The 20,284-nt window shown below is 42.7% G+C and overlaps 1 protein-coding gene across 1 annotated transcript; it reads right to left on the bottom strand.

Annotated features, from left to right (window-relative positions):
- Window positions 1-16,073: 16,073 nt before the first annotated feature.
- On the bottom strand, window positions 16,074-20,080 carry barhl2 (BarH-like homeobox 2). Its single transcript, XM_020533972.2, has 3 exons — window positions 19,546-20,080; window positions 17,811-18,036; window positions 16,074-16,365 (listed from the first exon to the last, which is right to left on the bottom strand). Exons 1-3 carry the CDS (start codon window positions 20,078-20,080, stop codon window positions 16,074-16,076), a joined length of 1,053 nt encoding a protein of 350 aa, XP_020389561.1.
- Between the last annotated feature and the right edge of the window lie 204 nt (window positions 20,081-20,284).

The raw sequence follows: 20,284 nt of genomic DNA, 5'->3' as shown, positions 1-20,284 counted from the left end.
TCTTCTCTTTTTCATTCTTTTTATTTACTTAATAAATATTCCATTTTTTGTCGTTTGTTATTATTCAATAAGTGTTCATATTTAAGCAAATTTCTGTTGTCGAACCTTCTCTTAACTACATTTAACCGAATCTGAAAAGAACTGCTTGGATACACTCTGTGATCCAAGACAACCCCGCAGGTAATGAGTAAAGCGGAGGTCCAAAGCCAGCACAGATCAGTCCTTAGAGGAGAAGAACAGACTCAGTATAGGAGGTTTTCAGAATCCGTTCAATTCTTAATGCAAAGAATTATTAACAAGAGGAAAGAAATGCCTAAAAATTCCAGATACTCCAAAGAAAAAGGGCCTAGTCTAGGAGTCATGATGTCTTCCGTGAAAGAAATATAAGAAGTTCAGAAGAGAATCTCAGGCCTCCTACCATCAGGAAGATAGACCAAACCCTTCCTTTCCAACAAACTACAATTTTGAGTCCAAAGAGAATGCATTTGGGGAGAATAGTGAAATCACAAGATTGTCTGAATTTGTGAAGTAAATGACTTGGGGCAGAGGCAGAATCGTGGCTCTATGATTCTATAGGCAAGTGGGACTAGTGTAAGTATTGTGTACTTTTGGTAGTACAGACCAAATGGGTGAAGGTCCTCTCCTAGTTGATGTAATTAAATACACAAATGTATAACAACAATCATTATCAGACGAAAAGCTTGAGAGAAGGTATTGCATATAGGTCTGGAAAGATTTGAAATAGTTAATATATGATTGAGTGCCACCTACTGTGAAGATGTCATGAGCACTTTTTAGGAGAGAAAAATAGAATCATTTTGGAGACAGACCTAAAGTCAGGTCATCCCAACACTCTTTGTAGTAAGATAGAGCCTATTCATTTAAATTGCAAATAGTTGCAGAGAGGCAATAAACTATATCTTCTTTACATGATAGGACTCTTCTTGTTAGATAGGGTGATCTGATGTCATACAACAGACAGATGATGGTCATACTAATAGATGCTAAATCATGTAGGCCCCTAAGGAACCCATACTCAGAAGATGCACTCAACATTGTCCACTTTCTTAGCCTGCACAGTTCATTTGAGTGGGGCAGCTGAATGGCATAGAGATGCAGTTGCCATGAGAAACGTTTCCCTTATCCATGCAATGCTCCTGTTGCTCAGTACACTTATTCATGCACTGAATCTGCATGGGAGCAAGTCACAGGGCTATAATCAGGTCATTGAAGCCCCCTATCAGGATTCTGCCCAGTTGATTTTGTCAATGTGATGAACCCACATAGAACAGACAGGTGCAATTTTGGCTGCTGAGATTTCAGAAATGGTATTAAAGAGGCAGTACACCCTGTGAATGGATATATACAACAGGTGTAATTTTATGTAGTTTCATTACTGTGCCTATGTTCTTAGTGTAACATCCTCCTGATTGCCAATCTTATCCCACAAATCAAGCCATTTGTGTGGAAGCAAGCCATTTGGCCCATCAAGTCTACACCAATGCCTTGAAGAGCATCCCACCCAATTCCTGTAACCCTGCATTTCATATGGCTAAACTGCCTGTACATCCCTGGTCATTGTGGGCAAATTAGCATGGCCAGTCTAACTAACCTGCACTTCTTTAGACTGTAGGAGGAAACCCACACAGACAGAGAGAGAATGTGCAAACTTCTAACAGACTGTTACCCGAGGGTGGGATCGAACCCAGGTCCCTGGTGCTGTGAACAGTGTTAACCACTGAGCCACCATGCTGTTCGATGTCATGCACTGTGCAAGATTACGTTGACAACTCTTCATCAATGAATTCACCTGGAAAAACAAGTGTTTCCTAATGATTCATTGTAAAATCAGCTTGAGTCTGAGCAATTTGCAAACAGTCACTGGTGACTACTATACTTCAAACCAGATTTTAGTTTGCACTTCAACTCTATGTATCAATTTAACACCAATGTCAGTTTTAAAGGGGCAAACAAGTTACATGAATCACTTCATGCCATATTCTTCTTGTCAATAAAAACTAACACCACAACAAATGCTTAAATACAAATAGAATATTTTGATTACTAGCTTTGACTATTAATTTATTGTCTCATTATCAATATTGCACCTTTCCCTTCTGTCTCTACCCTTCCTGCCCTCTTCTGGCTAGCTCAAATTTGCTAGCTAACAGAAAACAGAGAGCAGATATAAATGGATAATTTTCTTGTTGTCAAGTCATAATGGATAGTATGCCATGGGAATCAGTGCTGGGACCTCAACTGTTTACAGTTTATATTAATTATTTGGATGAAGGGATGGAAGGTACGGTTGTTAAATTTGCTGCTGATGCAAAGATAGGTGGGAAATTAAGTTGTAAGGAGGACATAAGGAGGCTGCAGAATGATATAGGTAGGTTAAGTGAATGGGCCAAGATGTGACAAATAAAGTATAACAGAGGAAAATGTCAATTCTGACAGGAAGAATAAAAAAGAAGCATATTTACCAAATGGTGAAAGATTGCAGAACTCTGGGGTGCAGAAGGATCTGGGTGTCTGAGTGCAATGTGTGGTATGCAAAAACATCAAGTAATTGAGAAAATTGACCAAATATCATTGATTATTACCAGGGGAACTGGATACAGAAGTAGATGGGTTACATTTCAGTCATACGATGCATTGATCTGACAACATCTCAAGCACTATGTACAGTACTAGTCACATTAGTCAAGGAAGGATACAAATGCATTGGAAAAAGTTCAGAGAAATTTTACAAGACCAATACCTGGAATGGGCAGGCTGTGTTATGGGATAAGTTTGGACAGGAGAAGCCTGTACACAGTCTCTGAGAAGATGTATAACTTGGGTTGTGGATGAGGTTGTAGACTTGCTCGACAAGCCAGTGTGTTTGGTTGCAGACATTTCATCATCCTGCTTGGTAATATCGTCAGTGCACCTCCAGTGAAACGTTGGTGTTCTGTCCCATTTGTTATTTATATGCCTCGGTTTGCTGGGGTGGTTGGCATTACTTCCGGTTCTGTTTTTCAGTGGTTTGTATATCGGGTCCAGTTCAATGTGTTTGTTGATGGAATTCCAGTTGGAATGCTAGGCTTCCAGGAATTCCCTGGTATGTCTCTGTTTGGCTTGTGCTTTTATGGATGTGTTGTCCCAGTCGAATTTGTGTCCTTCTTTGTCTGTATGCATTGAGACCAGTGAGAATTGGTCATGTCTCTTGGTGGCTGGTTGCTGTTCTTGGGCTACCCTGATACCTAGGGGTCTGAGCAGCCTTGTGGTCATCTCTGATATGTCACTGATGTACAGTCGGGTGACTAGTGTGTCTGGTCATGTTGTGTCTTCTTGTTGTGGTCTGTTGTGGAGGTAACGGTGGATTTTGCTTTTTGGGTATCCATTCCTTCTAAAAACTCCATATAAGTGCTTCTGTTCTGCTTTGCACAATTCTGGATTGCTACAGAGTGTTGTGGCCTGTTTAAATAAGGTCCTGAGGCAGCTCCGTTTATGGGTGTCGGGGTGTTTGCTGGAGTAAGTAAGTATCTGGTCCATGTATGAGGTCTTCCTATATACACCAGTCTGGAGTTCCCCATTGTTCTTATGTTCTACCATTATGTCTAGGAAGGGTAGTCGTTATTGTTGAATCATCAATCAATGTTAATGCATTACCTTCAATATTGAGAGATCCTATCTTGTACACAAACTTTTTATGTGGCATTCTATCAACTGTTTCTCAAAATCCAAATACATGACATCAACTGGTTCCCCTTCATCAACTCTGCTTTCTTGATCTTCAAAGAAGTCTAGAAAATTTGTCAAACATGATTTCTCTTTCATAAAATCATGTCATTCGGTTGCATTAAGCTTTTGTTAATATTAGGCTCTTTCTTTCTTAATAGTAGATTCTAGCATTTTCCCAGCAGTAGATGCTTTCTGTCTCCCTATCTTCTTGACCAACAGTGTAATCAGATCATAAGACCATAAAATGTAAGAATAGAAGTAGGCCATTTGACCAATTTAATCTGCTCTGCCATTCAATCATGGCTGGTATGTTTCTCAACTCCATTCTCCTGCCTTCTTCCTGTAGTCCTCGATACTGTTACCAATCAGGAATCTATCTAAGAGACAAAAAAAATACAGATGCTGGAATCCAATGTGGACAAACAGGAGGCTGAAAGAACTCAGCAATCCAGGCAGCATCTGGAAGAAAGGGGCAGTCAATGTTTCGTGTATTACCCTTCTTCAGGACTCCTGCAGAAGGGTCATACCCAAAATGTTGACTACGCCTTTCCTCCAGATGCTGCCTGGCTCACTGCATTCTTCCAAGAATCTGTCTAACTCTATCTTAAAGACCAGGTCATGGGCTAGCAATCCTGCAGCATGTAACTCACCTCCTGATTCCCAAAGCCACCACCATCTGTAAGGTACAAGTTAAGAGTGTGATGAAATATTCCCACTTGCTTGGATGAATTCAGTTCCAGCAACACTCAAGAAGCTTGTCCTATCTGGACAAAGCAGCCCACTTGATTAGCAACACATCCACAAGCATCCACTTCCTTCACCACCAACACTCAGTAGAAATCGTCTGTACAAGATACACTACAGAAAAAAAATCACCAAGGGTCCTTATACAGCAACCTTCAAATCCATTACCACTTCCATCTAGAAGGACAAAGGTGGAGGATATATGGGAACACCACCACTTGAAAGTTACCTTCCAAGCCACTCACCATGCTAACTTGGAAATATATTGTCGTCCCTTCAGCATCACTGGGTCAAAAAAGGAACTCCCTCCCTAATGGCATTGTAGGTGTACCTATACCAAAGAGATTCCAACAGTTCAAGAGTGCAGCTCACCGCCACATTCTCAAGAACAAAGAATGGGCAATAAATACTGACCCAACTAGCATCACCCATGTTCCAAAAAATACAAATTATCTTTAGACTATTACAATGCTGTTCTCATCCATTCCCACCCTCCACTCAACATAAACATAATCTCAAAACACTTGTGCAAATCTTAATTCACACCAAGTTCAGTTAGTCCATCAGACCTTTTCCCATTGATCTATATTTTCTCCTGGTCCAACAATGCTTCCTACTAAAGGTCTCATCCGCATGTCCAAATCCTTCTGGGAGCTTGAAACAATCCTTTCCCTTGCAATCACATCTCTGAAACCTCCTCCAACTCTCTGCAACCAAGTATCTGAGCCACTCTAAAACTAGCCTGTCATGGGATCCCCATGCCTTCATCTCACCACTCGTCCATTAAGCTGCGAAAGTCATGAACTCAGAAATTCCATCCCTAAATGTTTCCGTTCCTCCATCATTATTAAAACCTAACTTTCTTACCAAAATCATCCTCCTAACATTTCCTTTGTTGACTCAATGTCAGTATTTTCCTGATTCTGCTGTCACCAATATGTTATAGGTGCTATGTGAATACAAGTTGTTGTCATAGTGCAATTTTTAATGTAAACAGTGTGTCTTTCATAATGCTGCATGTCTGATACTGGTGGACCAAAGAATCTGGTCTCTTTTTGAATGTTAGAAAATTGGTTTTTCATCAGACAGGTCATTTGCAACCAGTCCTAAACCTGAAGCACTGAAAGACCCATCCTGAAGAAGGGTCACTGCACCTAACATTAACTCTGATTTCTCTCCACAGATGCTGCCAGACCAGCTGAGATTTTCCAGCAATTTCTGTTTTAGTGGCACTGAAAGACTACTTGTTCTTAAGGGCAGGGGAGATGTGACTGAGTGGTAATGTTATTCAGATAGTAATTATTAAGCTAGTTGCCCAATAAAATAGTAAAGCTGGTATCGGTAGTGAGAACTATCATTTCTCTTGTTGTGAAAATTCATCTGGTGCTCTTTAGGGAAGAAAATCTGCTGTTCTTAATTGATCTGCATTTGGATTCCAGACCCACAGAAATGTAGCTGCCTTCTGAAAAGGCTTAAGAGGCCAGTCAGTTCAAGGGCAATTGGGCTTGAGCAATAAATACCAGTCTTACCAGAGATACCCACACCTCTGAAAGAATGAAAGAAATTTGTATATTCTAGAAAAATGTTAAACTGATACCACTTGGCTTACTATCAACAGCCCCCTTGGATTTTATTGTCGTTAACTACATCACCAGCCTTTCAAAGCATCATGTGCTCTGAACTCTCAAACTCTTATGTATAACACTGTACTGTCCCCGATCTTATGTTTGCGAGGTAAAAGCATTTGCTAGTGTAAATCAATGAGAAAGTGCACTTATTGTATCTGTTGGTGCAATTTGAAACATTTTGTTTGCTTCTTTGAGGCAGTGTAGACTGGATCAACAAAATCTTAAATTTGAATATTTTGCATTCTAGAACATATTCTTGAATTGCCTAAAAAGTCTATTTCAAAAAGTCACTTGTTGCTCGACATAGGGATTTTGATGAATACCTAAGACATTGCATGTTTTCCTCGAATTTTTATTTTTTTGTTTTTCTAAGTGGTTTTGCGCCTCCCGTCTTATCCGGGCGGATATTCAACAATGAAATGTTTAGATAAGTATTTGGCTCGAACAAGTTCAGTGCTAGGAATGTTACGAGCAGTCGCAAACAACAGCAGTCCCCCTTTATTGCTTCCACCTTCTCAACACCATAGGACTACAAACAGAATGAATCTTTAACCCTTCACTATGAACTCGGGAACATGCCTAATGCGTCAGTGGAATTTCATTCTGTCTATTCCCCACTATCTCCGCCACAATGATTCGCTGAGTCGATTGCCAATTTAATACCAATTTGTGATGAATGGTGCAGGATCATCCTAATTAATTGTGTACTCTAACGCCAAGAATAGCCTAAACAGCTTGACCCAGTTTCAGTGCACTACATCAAGTTTAATAGGGGTTTAAATTATTCCATTGGCTGTGTGGTATTTAAGTGGAGTTCCTCCTACACTTGCAATCCACTACATTAGGTCCAAGAGCAAGGAAAAGATGTCAATTTGCTGATTCAGATGGGAAGGCAAACTGCTGTCAACGTTAAAAAAATTCCCATCTCTTGATGAAAGTGATTGAGTTGCCGTTGTTATGTCTAAAATGTTCACTCGAACAACCGCTGCTCAACGCCTCTCATGTTTAATTTGCCCCCAGTTGAATAAAAACAGGATACTAATTAATTTTTAAAAAAGAAATAGCCCTAACAGGCTACCTGGTAGATTGAAGACGCGAGAAAGACATTTAAGTTTCTATCAAACTCTCACTGGCAAATTCATTCACAACGCAAATAAGGTTTACACAAAGGGTAACTTTGATTGGATAAACCGCGAACTTTTTTTAACGAAGGTTATTCCAATATTTTAGCATAAATTATACTATTTATACAGCAATGTCCGTGTGAATATCTCAGTCGCTTACAGGTATTTATTTGATGTTATTTATTTGCTGTTGGCATCAATAATTAACTTCCTTCCGGAATGGACACCACATTAAAGAGAAATGCAGGCGGATGTTAAGAATAAACCTGTTCTCGGGAAAGAGGACAACTCGAGGGAAGCAACACGCTCGATTTTGACACACAATGCCTCAAGCCAAACCAATTAAGGCTGTAAAATATTGCCGGCTGACATCATGTGTATGTAAATGTGTCATTTACTGGCAAGTGTTTGTTAATATAGCATGTGGTATCCATATTCCAAATCAATTCTATTTTGTTCATTTTGCTTTTCAAAACCCTCGAAAGGGCGGGGAAAGTATGTGTTCCAGAGTGTATGGAACAGTTAAATCTTCCGGTCAATATATCACTGCTCTCCATTTCTCATGATCATGTATGTGTACAATACTGAGCCTGAGGCCGAGCGCAGAAAGTAAAAACGTCAGTATTTCGGATCTGTTTTGTATTGAATGTTCAAGTCTAATGCACAGGATAAAATATTTCAATGTTGATGTATACTGGATCGAATTAAAAATCGGCTATGATGAATTATTAATAAGGTGCTCACATAATTGAAATCGGATAGCTGGAAGCCAGGTTTTAAAAACAAAACATTGCAAAACGTTTTACGTCAACGGTCGTAGGAAGAGAACGCATTTATAACTTATTGAGGTCAAAAGATGACCTCGGATATTTTCTTAAAATAAACACAAGCAACCACTCGGACTCGAGTCCTGCTCTCAGCAATCCTCCACGGCACACTCAACGTGTTGTGCTGAGGCAGAAACAAAAACCCAACTCCAGCCACAGCCCCTTTTTATTTTGTACAGAAATCTCAATTCTCACTTGACGCGAAGGCTAACCTTGTTAGAAAGCATTTCAAAACCCAACAGCGGTGCAAGTGCGTCCGTTCACAATCCACCGCCTTAAAATTCATCACCTGACACCATTCCACACACTGCGGGTCAGCAAAGAGAAGGGGCAGCCCACTATCATTAAGAAACATCCTCTCTTTCTCTCCCCACCCACCAGCATCCCCCCACCTCCCCACATTGATCCCCGGGGCTAAACAATGTCTACCTCCCCTCAGTACTGTGGCTTGCTTATTCTGTGTAAATTTATGCACTCTCGCGTTTTGTAATGTAGAAACCTGATTTTTTTTTCATATTAAACTTTCAAGCCTCCCATTTATTTAACAAAAGTCGCTGTCGTTTAAAGTGGAGCATGAGGCGTGATAATGAGTAGGCTGAGGGAAGAGAAGGTGTTAGCTCATTAAGGTAATGACTAAGACATCCCCCATTATATCACCGAGATTCGGTTGAAAATGTGGCAATTAAAGCGCCCTACGTGGGCTCATGTAAGCTCGGGAACAAGACAATTCTCTGGGAATATCTGTGTTACGGTTAATGTGTGTCATGTAAATGAAGGGGCATACATCTGTGTTTCATCGCTTCCACTCCATTCACATCAGGTTGTGTTGGTGCCCAGTAGCACAGAGAAGGTGGCTGACACTTTGTCTCGCCTTTCATCGACTTTACTCCCCTTTTCATATTCCCCAATAAAGATCCGAGGCCTGCACTCCCCCGCTTCAGCCCTCCGGGTTGGGGTGAATTGCCTTTGGTGGGAGCTCACTGATGTCAGACATGTTACCCATCCTCCTGATAATATGTGTTCCCCATTCCTCTCGCGCTCCCCACCCCCGTCCTTCCCCCCAGTCCTCAAACTTCCACCACCCTTCCCCCCTTACCCCCTTACCACCTTAACAGTCTTTTACCCCACTCATTCTTTCCAACATTCTCCATTCTTGCTTCCACACTCCAAACCCAACCACTTCCTCCTCTTTCTCTTCTCTTCACTCACTGCCTCTACCCTTCCCCTCACCCTCTGCTCCTTCCCCATCCACCTCTATCCCACTCTCTCCTCTCACCCCTCCTACTCCTTTTACCATCTCCACCCTCTCCCCGTCCCGTCCCTCCTCGCCTCAAGATCCCTCCTCCCCTCAAGTTCCCCCACCACAGATCTTTCCCCTTCAACTTCCCCTCATTTCCCCTTCCCCCTCCGCTTCCCTCTTCCCTCTCCCCTTCGCCCTGCTGCCACTTCCCCTGCAGTCCCTTCCTTTTCCCCTCATCTTCCCCTCCCCTCATTTCCCCTCACCTTACCCCACCCCCTCACCTTACCCCTCCCCATCACTTCAACCCCTCACCTTCACCCCCTCCCACTCACCTTCAACCCCTCCCCCTCAACTTCACCCACTCATCCCCTTACCCCCTCCCCCTCACCTTCACTGCCTCACCTTCCCCTCTCCTCCCCTTACCATCTGTTCCCCCTCACCTACCCCGTCTCCCCTCACCTTGTCTCTTCCTTCCTCCCTTCTGGTGTTCACCACCTCTCCCCTTCTCCCATCTGCCCACTTCTCTTCTCCTATCCTTCCCCCACTCCCTCTCTCATACTCCCTCCCTCGTGCTGCCAACTCCCCCCACACCCCTTCCCCAGATCTCCTCACCTAAACCATTTCCCTCCTCCCTCCATCACCTCCCCTCTCTCTCCATGTTTCTCCTTCTCTCCTCCCCTCTGCTCACCACCTTTCCATCATCCTCCGTCCCCTCCCTTCTTCCCACCACCTTTCCTCCCTCTGCCTCCTCCCAGAAACAGAAACATAGGCAATAGGAGCAGGAGTAAGGCATTAGACCCTTTGAGCCTGCTCCATCATCCAATCTGATCATGACTGATCATTCTACTCAGTCCCCTGTTCCTGCTTTCTCCCCATACCCCTTCAGCCCAAGGAATGTTACCAAAGTGTCTTTTGCAAATATTCAATGTTTTGACCTCAAATGTTTTCTGTGGCAGAGAATTCCAGAGGCTTAACATGCCTCGCTGCACTATCTCCTTCCTCTCTATCCTCCTCCCTGTCCCTCCCCACCTCTACTCACTCCCCTTCAATTGCCCCTCTCTCTCCGTGCCTCCCCATGCCTTCCCTTCCCTTCCCCTCCACTCCCGCTCTACCTCCGCCTTCCCCTCTGTCCATTCTCCCTCCTTCTCTCTCCTCTCCCTCTACCCCGCCGCTTCCTCCCCTCCTCCTCTCCAACACCCACCTCCACCCCGCCTGCTGCCCTTACACCTCCCCTCCAACAACCTCTCCACCTCGCCTGCTCATCTCCCCTTTCATCTCCCCTCCCCACCTCCTTCCCTCCCTCTTCATCATCCCTCCTCTTCCCCCTCCTTTGCCCTCTCCCTCCTAACCTTTCCTCTCCTTCCCCTCCACCTCCCTCTCCTCCACCTTCAGCCATCTCCTCTTCCCTCATGTACACTCGCAACCCCCAAAACCAGCCCCCAGAAAGCGAACCTCAATCCAACCCTCCCAAACCCCCATCAGTCTCTGGATGAACTCCCGGGGTTTGCGCTGAAGGCTGGAACAAATGCAGGGAGACAGGAGCGCCTCAAGAGCGAATACAATCGCCAGAGCCACATTTTGTAGTCGTCTTTAGTCATGAAAACTTCAGTCCGCAAAAATAGAAAGTGCTTTATATATTTATAATGCAACCCGTAACTAAACAGGAAAGGTACACGCTGATAAAATCCTATGTATAAATCAGTGCCCCAATCATCCAGAGACGTGTGTTTTGTGACAACGCGTAGTCGCCAGTAGCCAGGGAAGAGCATCCCTGAACACAAATAACCCTGACTCGTTGAAGTCGTCTAAATATATAACGTCTTTATTGTCAGAGACTGAGACAAGTAGAAATAAGTTTATCAAGGATCGTCTCACACTGCAAGAGATGATGTTCACCAGACTGCAGATTTACAACGCAAAAATACACACAACTATTTCTAATCTTTCTTTTTGTACATGTCAATGCGGGAAGCCCCGCCTGTCTACACCTCTTCGCCATAGCGGGAGGTTAGTCTGAAAGAACTAACTAACGCAAGAGACGGATCAACTGTTATTGTTGCAGTGTCCCGATCAACGGCTTCAGTTTAACGTGTCCAGGGAGTCGAGGCTCATCGAGAGACAGCGAGTGAATCAATGCACAAAAGTGCCATTGTGAGCAAATACAGTCAGGTTTAGGCAATAGAACCGGTATTAAATCTAAATTTCTTTACAACACGGAATTGAGGCAAACCATTCCCCAGCTGTAGCCAAAAGGAACAAAATGATGGGTACTTTTCAAATGTAAATAGGATTTAGTTTCATCTTACCATATGGAGTGTGATTGCCAGTCACTGGATAAATTATACAATGGAGAAAGTGATGATTTGAGAATTGTAGCAAATCCATACTTTAATTTCAACTTCACGTTTTAAAATGGTGCCAATACTCTGGCAATCCACTAACCGCGGGACATGAAAGCAAAGAACAGGAGTGAAGGCAGAGAGGCAAAATTAACGACAGACCTTCCTTGGAAGAATTTACCCCGGTCAAACACATAGTGAATTTCATGACTTTGTCAAAGTGATAAAACCAGTTTCAAATCATAGATCAGACCCAGATGAACGTCATCGTTTCTTTTTACTATTTTTAACAAAATGCAACATTGAACTTCCATGCTTCAAAAAGTTGTGCACGTTTAGACCATTAAAAAAGTAGTCCTCACATAATAATTACGACTGTTACAACCGCTTCAGTGTTGAGTTTGAATTTCATTATTGTATAGCTGGACAAGTATATGCTTAAAATGATACTACGGAAAATGCAAATTGTGTTAGACATCTTTCACCAATCCTTGATGATATACTCAAATATTATGTTCTTCTAAACACAGTGGTAGGTGTTTCGGTTATTGTCAGAGATTACTTTGTTGCTACGTCTGTATTCTGCATTTTTCAAATTTCGTGCAGCTTGTAACGCAGTGGTAGTATCCCTCCCAAGTCCCACCTTACCCCAGTAGATGTGTTAGAAACACGTCCAAAATAAAAACTGCGGAAGTGGTTCCAAACTCTGGTGTACAAATGCTTCATTTTCTCTAAGTACCTCAAAGTTGGCTAAGCCACATTTAAATAGTGAAAGATATAGTCGTCAAGAAGGAATTTACATTTTTTTTTCTGCAGTAACTTCAGCCAGAATCTTGCTATTCAATTTGACAAATACATCATTCGGTAGGTACTAACGGTTCAATTTTAAGTCAAGATTGTAAACACTGTTTCAAAATTTACGGGCTTATACAAAACAATTGATTGGTTTAAATACTGTTAATTAACAGCAAATATCGATGCCTTCTAGCATCAAAACATAAGGTGAAAAAGTCTAACTGGCAGGAGTTTTTGAAAGTATACCTGTCCGGAATACCTGGGGTAAAGTCTGGATCTTGGCAGTGAAAACCGCACTTGGAAACAGGTTATGTTTTTCTGAATTGATCGAACAGGGAGATTATGTCAGGTCTCATTATTTAAATACAGAGATTATAAACATCATTCCACCTACGATAATCAGCCATTAGTGTTAGATTTGTTGAGACATACATACTCTTTTTTTGTGTAAGATAATAACACGCAGTTCAGATTTTTTTTGCCTTTAACGTTTGCACACACCAGAAATTAAGACAGGGTTGTGCACTGTAGATTACAAACACGGGGACACAGGACTGGTCGTTCAAATTGAACGCTAGTCTCAGATTATCTAACAACAGGGATAGAACTTTACCTAATAAAATGTTACAAGTTATAACGTTGGGCCCATCACACCGTATCCGTAATTATCTCCAAGGCTGCCGGTGAACCTCTACAGGGGTTCTGCAACGGAGCTTTGTGGAAATCTGAATGATGGAAAATGTCTCATTAACTTCAGCGCATTAATCTGTGAGTAGTTACTCGTCAGCCCAACAACAATTTAAACTGTGCACAAAGTCCGCCCAGAAATAATTAATTTATATCAATAATCACCCGGAACGATCAAAATTGCAAATGAATAAAAAAGCGAAGGATACAACCAGGCTGAAAGCAGTCAATGGTAACAAATTATAAAGAAGACTTTCAACAATTTAATTTGGCATGTTTACGTTCATATATTTCACACTCCTCCCGAAATGATAGTTTATTTAAATTCATACTAAAAGTTTGAGTTTTTTGTTTAAAAATAGTTTAAGAAACTCGAGAATGATCATCAGTCTGGCAGATGTAAACTGACAATCTCCAATGTGAAACAATTTAAGCAACTTTCCGAACTCGTGACAGCTCACTGAATTGTTTCCGGATTTGTGGCTATTTCTCATAAGCAGTTGATCCTGCATTAAACGGCCATTGTTCTATATGATATGGTACAGGTTGTAAATGCGGGATCACTGTTACTGAGATTCGGAGCTCAAAGAGAGTTTTTTTTAAAAAGTTGACACTAGCGTCAACTCCTTTTGACATCTGTAAAACTCCGGTTGGTTTCGAGAAGTCTTTTAGTCCAAGTCTGGTTAAAAAGGGGAAATTTCGTTCCAGTCAAACCCTCCGATTCAAAATAAATTCTGCCTCGTGTTAACTTAATAGCAGGAGAAACCGTTTATTAAAACAATTTGTCCGAAATGCTGGTTACGCACATGGTAAACTTTAAACCAATGCAATCTGGGCACATCAATTCTAATTACTGACAATAAACGAAGACAGGTCAGTCAGGGATTGAACGAATGTCCTCGCCCGCCCCCTCAAATAGGGACGAGATGACTGCAAAGGCTCACTGAGTAAGGGGGTGGGAGCTGTGAGAGGAGGGTGGGATGAAGTGGGCGTCGCTCCGCCACTTATTCCCTTTCTTAGGCCTTTTGCTGAGGTCAATTTGTTTTAAACGCGATTTTATTAGTGGGGAAATCAGCAAATCATTCTCCAATTATAGAAAGCCAAAACAAATGTGCCCTGAGGCTGTTGCATTCTGGAGTCTATTCACTTGAAAGCATCATGCGACTGCGTGCCTCGGGGGGAGGGGGGTGGGGGGGAAACGATTATTTTATTCCGAACGTATGGTATTGCTCGTGTGTAACGTGATTTCTACCTTTCTAACCGCGGCTCGGTGTTTTCCTGGGCACTGCAAGACCACCCCTCCCAAAATGGGAGACAGAAAATGACTGACTGCTGTCAGGGTCCCAACAGAAAGGAAATTCCTTTCTTGTTGTTTGCAACTTCATTTAGAAAGCGCCGTGCGCTTTGACAAATGATGCATCAGTAAGGAAACTCCTAGACTTTTGGGGAGTTTTGTTTTGAGGGTTGAGGAGAGATCACACCTTGATGACTACATCAATAGTAATAATATCCAATTGCTTTAATGAGCGATGATCATTGGTTGCTATCTTCTGACCGCGATATTTGAAACAATTTCAGAGGATGGCTCTAGAATGAATCCCACATCTCTTTGTATTGGCGGTGCTAGGAGTTGGACATGACTCGATCGTTTTGTCCTTGTAGCTAAGTGAGGAAGGGTTTAGTCACCGCGCACTACAGCAAGATCAGACACCGTTCTGATGAGCTGGGAGTGGGAGAATGGGAACTAAATGCTCTCGGTTTTCATTACCACTCGGTTCCCCTTTTTAGATCGCACAAGGTGAGGATGTAGTTGAGATTACGGCTGCGATCTCTCGCCTTGAAGATGCTGGCCTTGGCGTTTTTTTCATATATTCGCTCCAATTGCTCCCGCTGAGCAGCCTTACGCCTGCTGTCTGGCGGAGGCCGTGCTTTCAAGCGTTAATGCTTGCCCATAACAGCTGCCAGACTGGGACAAGTTCCCGTTTCCCAGGCAGCCCTAACAAACCATCCATTATGATGTGTTGTTAACTATTCAGGGAAAGAAAAGATGAGTACCCACAAGATACTGGACTAACTCCCATTTTTTAAAAAAAGACCTACATATAGAAGGCTTGAGATATAACATGAATAAGTGCTAATGTTGTAAGCCAAATCGTGCTTTTTTTAAAAAAATCAGTGATGAATTGCATCTGTATTTCCCAGACTTCCTTCCCAAAATGAAATCATCAAACTTCGCTGAACTAACCGATCGCTGTTATCTGCCGCCTAAAACCGAGACTTTGTAATTAGTTCGAAATCGCAATTTCAACTCCCATCGAACTGTTTTTCGGTGAACGAACAGGGGATCGAGTATCACAGTCGTTTGCCTAATAAACCAGGTCCTGCGTTGGAGCCCCTTGCAATTAGCCACAGCAGCAAGCCAGACTTAACACTTTGGCTCTCCCTCTTTGTAATTAGATCTCACCAGTAACCCAATTGCAAAGTTTCATTCGCAAACCACTAAAATTGCTAACACGTTAACTCATTCGCCTACTTTCTTTTAAAAAAAGAAAGCTTTCTTTTTACATTGTATGTCGAAAGACAGAAACCAAACTACAGAATCAAACACTAGTTTACTTGATCTAAGTATTTATTTGATTGAAAAGACTGCATGAAAATGAGAGGAAAAAAATTGTATGTACTGTACTAATGTTTTAGACGCTTCCAACCCGGATTTCTCAGACAGCAAACAATAAATACGCATAAATCACCCCCAAGTCCTTGAAATGTACACTTCCCACTATTCTGGTGCATGCCACGTTCAGATAGAAAGGTCATGAGAAATCAGTGCAAAAGTTTCAACTCCATTCCCCTTCTCTCTCACATTAGGGCAGAGTCCGTCTTGTGTCCCTCTCGCGGCTTTTTCAGTCCTATGCTTTTTTTTGTTTGTTTTCACCCTTCTCCTGTTCCCTCGGTTTTGTTTTTCACCGGGGGTGTGGTGTTCCGGGGATAGGGTTGGGCAAGGGGTTGAGTGCGGGCTGTCCTGCCGGTCCCAGCCCGTGGATCAGGACCCTGGGCACAAGCGGCCGCTGCAGCCCGGGATGAGGCGGTGGAGTCCGGTACATGTACATTGCCGCCGCCGCCGTTGTGTCCATGTTAGTTAGCAGGCTAGGGTGGTAGAAATACGGAGATGGGAACATTCTCTGCAAAGCGGAGTAGTTTCCGGCCTCTGCTAGGAGCTCCAGTCCCACAGCTGTTTGCCGCTTCCATTTCGTCCTGAAATAAGGCAGAAAGGAACACAAAAAAAAAGTGGTTACGAATGGCGAGCAAAGCTTTGTAATTACACATTGCAAATAATCCCTAGGTGAATAGGAGACCAAATCCCCAGCCACGGAATTTATTTGAAGTTCGCAGAATGCACTTCTTGCACTGAATTAAAGCAGAGGGTCGAATAATTTCAGATTTGAATCCGAGTATTGAAGATAATTCTTTACAATTGATGGACCGAGGAAACCCATGTCGGTTTTGTTTTATATCTATTTTGAGCAGCTTGGAACTTCGATTTATTTAGAGAAATAAAATATGCCCGTCGGATTGCTGTGTGCAAAACAGAACGAGGAGTTCCAGGTACAAATGTAGCAGTGGTTCAGTGACATAATTGCGAAGCTTCATCCAAGCAATTAACAACAAATTTATTTTATTGTAATATTAAAAGGAATTTAGAAAAAGTACAATGCATTAAACCGTGTTTAGATTTGGGAACAGTTGATGTTAATGTTTGCTGACAGATTTAACATGGTTGGAAAACTGTATGCAATGAGACAGAAAAACTGGCATCGTTGGCAACTGGACGCCCCATTTCCAAACTCCAAGTCATCATCAACCGTGTTGAATGCAACATTTTTGTGTCCCCCGATGGGCAAAGATGGATAAAGGTCTTTGGAATTTGCGTCTTTTGTGCTTTAGTTAAAACAACACTGTCTGGGCTAGAAACAAAACAGCCTTGCGTCTCGGCGGCAGTGCCAAATGGTAGGAATCGAACGTTCAATTGAAACACGTTTAAAATGAAACTATTCGCTCTTTTTGAGAGAAAAAAAACAACCAAACAAAGTCTAAAATAATTAACAGTCACAAAAATATTGCCAGGCTGATCAACTCGAGTTGAGTGCCTTTCAATGCACAATAGAAAGATCTAACGGGCAGCCAAATAAAAAAAATAATAAAATGAGAATCTTAATTTGATGGATTTAAAAGTAAAATTTGACTTTATCAACGGCGGCGTTGAATTACAATAGCAAGGCTTGAGGTAGACAGGAACTCTTGTGAAAAATGTTTGAGTTGTTCACAGCCTCTTGTGTTTGTTTAATAGAAGACCGTCATAACCGTCCCCTTTCGCTCTGATTGCGACAAAGAAATTCCTTCTGGAGTGCGTGTGTTGTGCTAACTGGTATCAATGTAGTTTGTTTTTAGTGTCTATCTATGTAGTTTGTTTTATGCTAAACAGTACCTATGTAGTTCTCGAGTTGTCAGTGGTCAGCACCGGTGTCCCAGTGTTTGCGGGTGAAAATCCTTTTACAGCGTTGAGAGTGTGGGCCATCTGTACATGCAATAAGTTGATAGAATACACTGTCGCTGCCAGCGCACATAGGGATGCCGAGGAGCTGCTGTGTACACAGATTGTAGGGCTGGGGGAATCACTGGGAGCAGGACGTCTTACGTACCTCCTGTTCTGGTACCAGGTTTTGACCTGGGTGTCTGTCAGGTTCAGAGCCGCTGCCAAATCCATGCGGTCCTGCACACTCAGGTACTTCTGCCGCTCGAAGCTGCGCTCCAACTGATTAAGCTGATGATCAGAGAACGCAGTCCGCGCTTTCCGAGGCTTCTTCGCCCGCACGGGCGGACTTTCTCGGCTACTCGTTATTTCTCGGTCGCCTTCTTCTTTTGTTCCTAACGCGAGATATTAAATGCACCGTATGAATCCAAATGCCCGGTAGCACAACACAACATCCTGTAATCTGACTGTTAAAAAAAAGTTCCATTCCCCTGCACCATTTTGCATCTCATTTGCATGTGTAAAATAGCCAGTTGTAGATGAGCAGTTCCAATTAGGAGTGATTTCCAAAGCAATATTTGATGCTGATTTTTTTTAATGTCTGTTTATTATTCAAAAAGACTGCGGATTTACAACGCACAAACAAAAATAAATGTCAGAATTCCCCAAACCAGCGGCCTCCATGCAACGAGAGTTAAACTTGAGAGTGGCTTGTTGTGTTTAGGAGGTTGAAATAGATTTCCACGTACTGGTGGCATCGTTAAGAATTCCGGATACTATTTGTCAACTTTGAGATTTTTTCTGAAATGTTGGGAAATCGATATGTCAATCTATCTCTATTTGTACCAGTTTTTGCGGCGCACTATGATCTTCCCTGCAGGAAGAACAATAATCTTCTCTAATTGACCCACTGGGGAGCTTTGGACAGAAAAATTCGCCAGACCAGACCCTGCATCTGCTTTTTTTCTCTATTATGCTAATCGTAATCACTGAATGAATTATATTAAAAAAAACCTTTTTTCCCATTTACACACAATTTACAACAAACAAAAATGGCTGATACTGATAAAGTCTCATCAGCAGTGGGTTTACGAATGATCATCTTTGTAGCAAAGAAGATTAAGAATGTTTTAAGATCATTCCCTTTAATCGCACATTTTCTTTACTTGTCATATTATAAGCTATTAACGTAATAAATCTACAGGAAAAATGGCCAATTGTATCAATCCCTGGCCATCTCATTCCCCCACTCCCCAAAATTCAAAATCGCTCGTTCTAAAACTGATAACCTTGTGTAATTCCCTGCACTGAATAATCCCAAATTCGGATCAGTAATCGCGGTTTTATTTTTGCATCAGACACTGCAATAATTTCAAGTGAGTAAAGTGAAAAGACACGCTCATTAGGGTTCAGCGAGTTAAAAAAAAAGTAACTAGGCCTGACTTCCTTGCAACGCTCGTTGGCATTTCCCTGGTACAGGCGCCGAACCTTCCTTAGTGCTAGCGACTGGCAATTACATATGCGCCCAGTCTCAAATAGTTTTGCAAAGGGGAGGGAATTTTTGTCTACAGTCTTATTTGGTCGATGAATTTCCCGGCAGAAACCTGGATAAACAAAGGTGACGGGACCCAGTCAGAAGTAAATGTTTAAAGAAACCTTGAACGAAATAGCCGGCATCATTATTAGCTACAGAGAACCTCCCAGCACCCGAGTGTTATCCAACGAAGATCTCAGATTTTTTTCGCCCCCCCACTAAAAACCTGACAGTTCCCTTCCTGCAACCTAACAGCACTTCCAAGACCGAGTTGCAAAAGGGGGAAAAAAAAAACAAACGGAAGCGGCCGCGCTTCTGCACGAGGCACAGTTATATTTAAGGAATGCTAGAATTAAAAAAAAAGACTCACCGTTGCATTTATGGCTGTCGCTTTGAGCGTCATCTCGCTTGTCTAGCTTGTCCCGGTTTTTACCCTCTTCGGGTTCCGTCTTTTGCCTGAAAGGCTCACCCTCTGGTTTGGGAGTGTGGGGTGAGCAGACGCTGGTGCTGTAAGGGGCGCACGCTGCCAGCGGTTTGCTGTCTCCCAGAATGTCTTTAATTAAGAAAGAAGATGTGGAAGTCCTGGGGACAGAGCTGCCTCCTGCCAGTTGCTGCTGCTGTTGTGGTGGTAAAGGAGGCGGCTGCAAACTTTGCTGCTGCTGGTGTTGTTGATGGCGCTGGCTCTCGGCGCTGAGATGTGCCTCTGGTTGCTCCATGGAAATCGGCGAGAGGGGGACCGTGCCCACTGTGTCGATCTCTGAGCTCGGGGACGGCGAGGTTTGATTTCGGAAATCCGAAGTCCTGGTGTCACCGTGACGGAAATCACTGTTCCCCAGCACCGGGCTGCTGGAACCGTTGGACAATATAGTGTCTATTCCAAAACTGGAGCCGCTGGATCCTTCCATCGCGGTTCCCTACAATGTTAGGAGCGGGTCTTCATCACCGCCTAGGACTTTAATGAGAGTTTGCGATTAAGCTGTTCAAAAATCACAAACGTTGATAATCAGTGAGTGAGTGTGTGTGTGTGTTTGTGTGTAGACGAGGGGTGGGGGTTTAGCTAACCCTTCTCCTTATTTACCCTACAGCATCAGATCATTTTAAAATACATT

The sequence above is a fragment of the Rhincodon typus genome, chromosome 10 (assembly GCF_021869965.1).
Source record: "Rhincodon typus isolate 14 chromosome 10, sRhiTyp1.1, whole genome shotgun sequence".
In the NCBI taxonomy this organism is placed as follows: domain Eukaryota; kingdom Metazoa; phylum Chordata; class Chondrichthyes; order Orectolobiformes; family Rhincodontidae; genus Rhincodon; species Rhincodon typus.
The sequence above is the reverse complement of the archived record's forward strand: the minus strand, read 5'-3'. Positions and strand labels throughout refer to the sequence as shown.

What these genes read in the sequence shown, in the direction of transcription:
- barhl2 (XM_020533972.2), bottom strand. Translation starts at nt 20,080, where the DNA reads ATGGAAGGATCCAGCGGCTCCAGTTTTGGAATAGACACTATATTGTCC. An exon ending in CGACAGCCATAAATGCAACG is followed by an intron (nt 18,037 to 19,545) that starts GTGAGTCTTTTT and finishes ATCTCGCGTTAG; the next exon opens with GAACAAAAGAAGAAGGCGAC. An exon ending in ACCTGGTACCAGAACAGGAG is followed by an intron (nt 16,366 to 17,810) that starts GTACGTAAGACG and finishes GCCTTATTTCAG; the next exon opens with GACGAAATGGAAGCGGCAAA.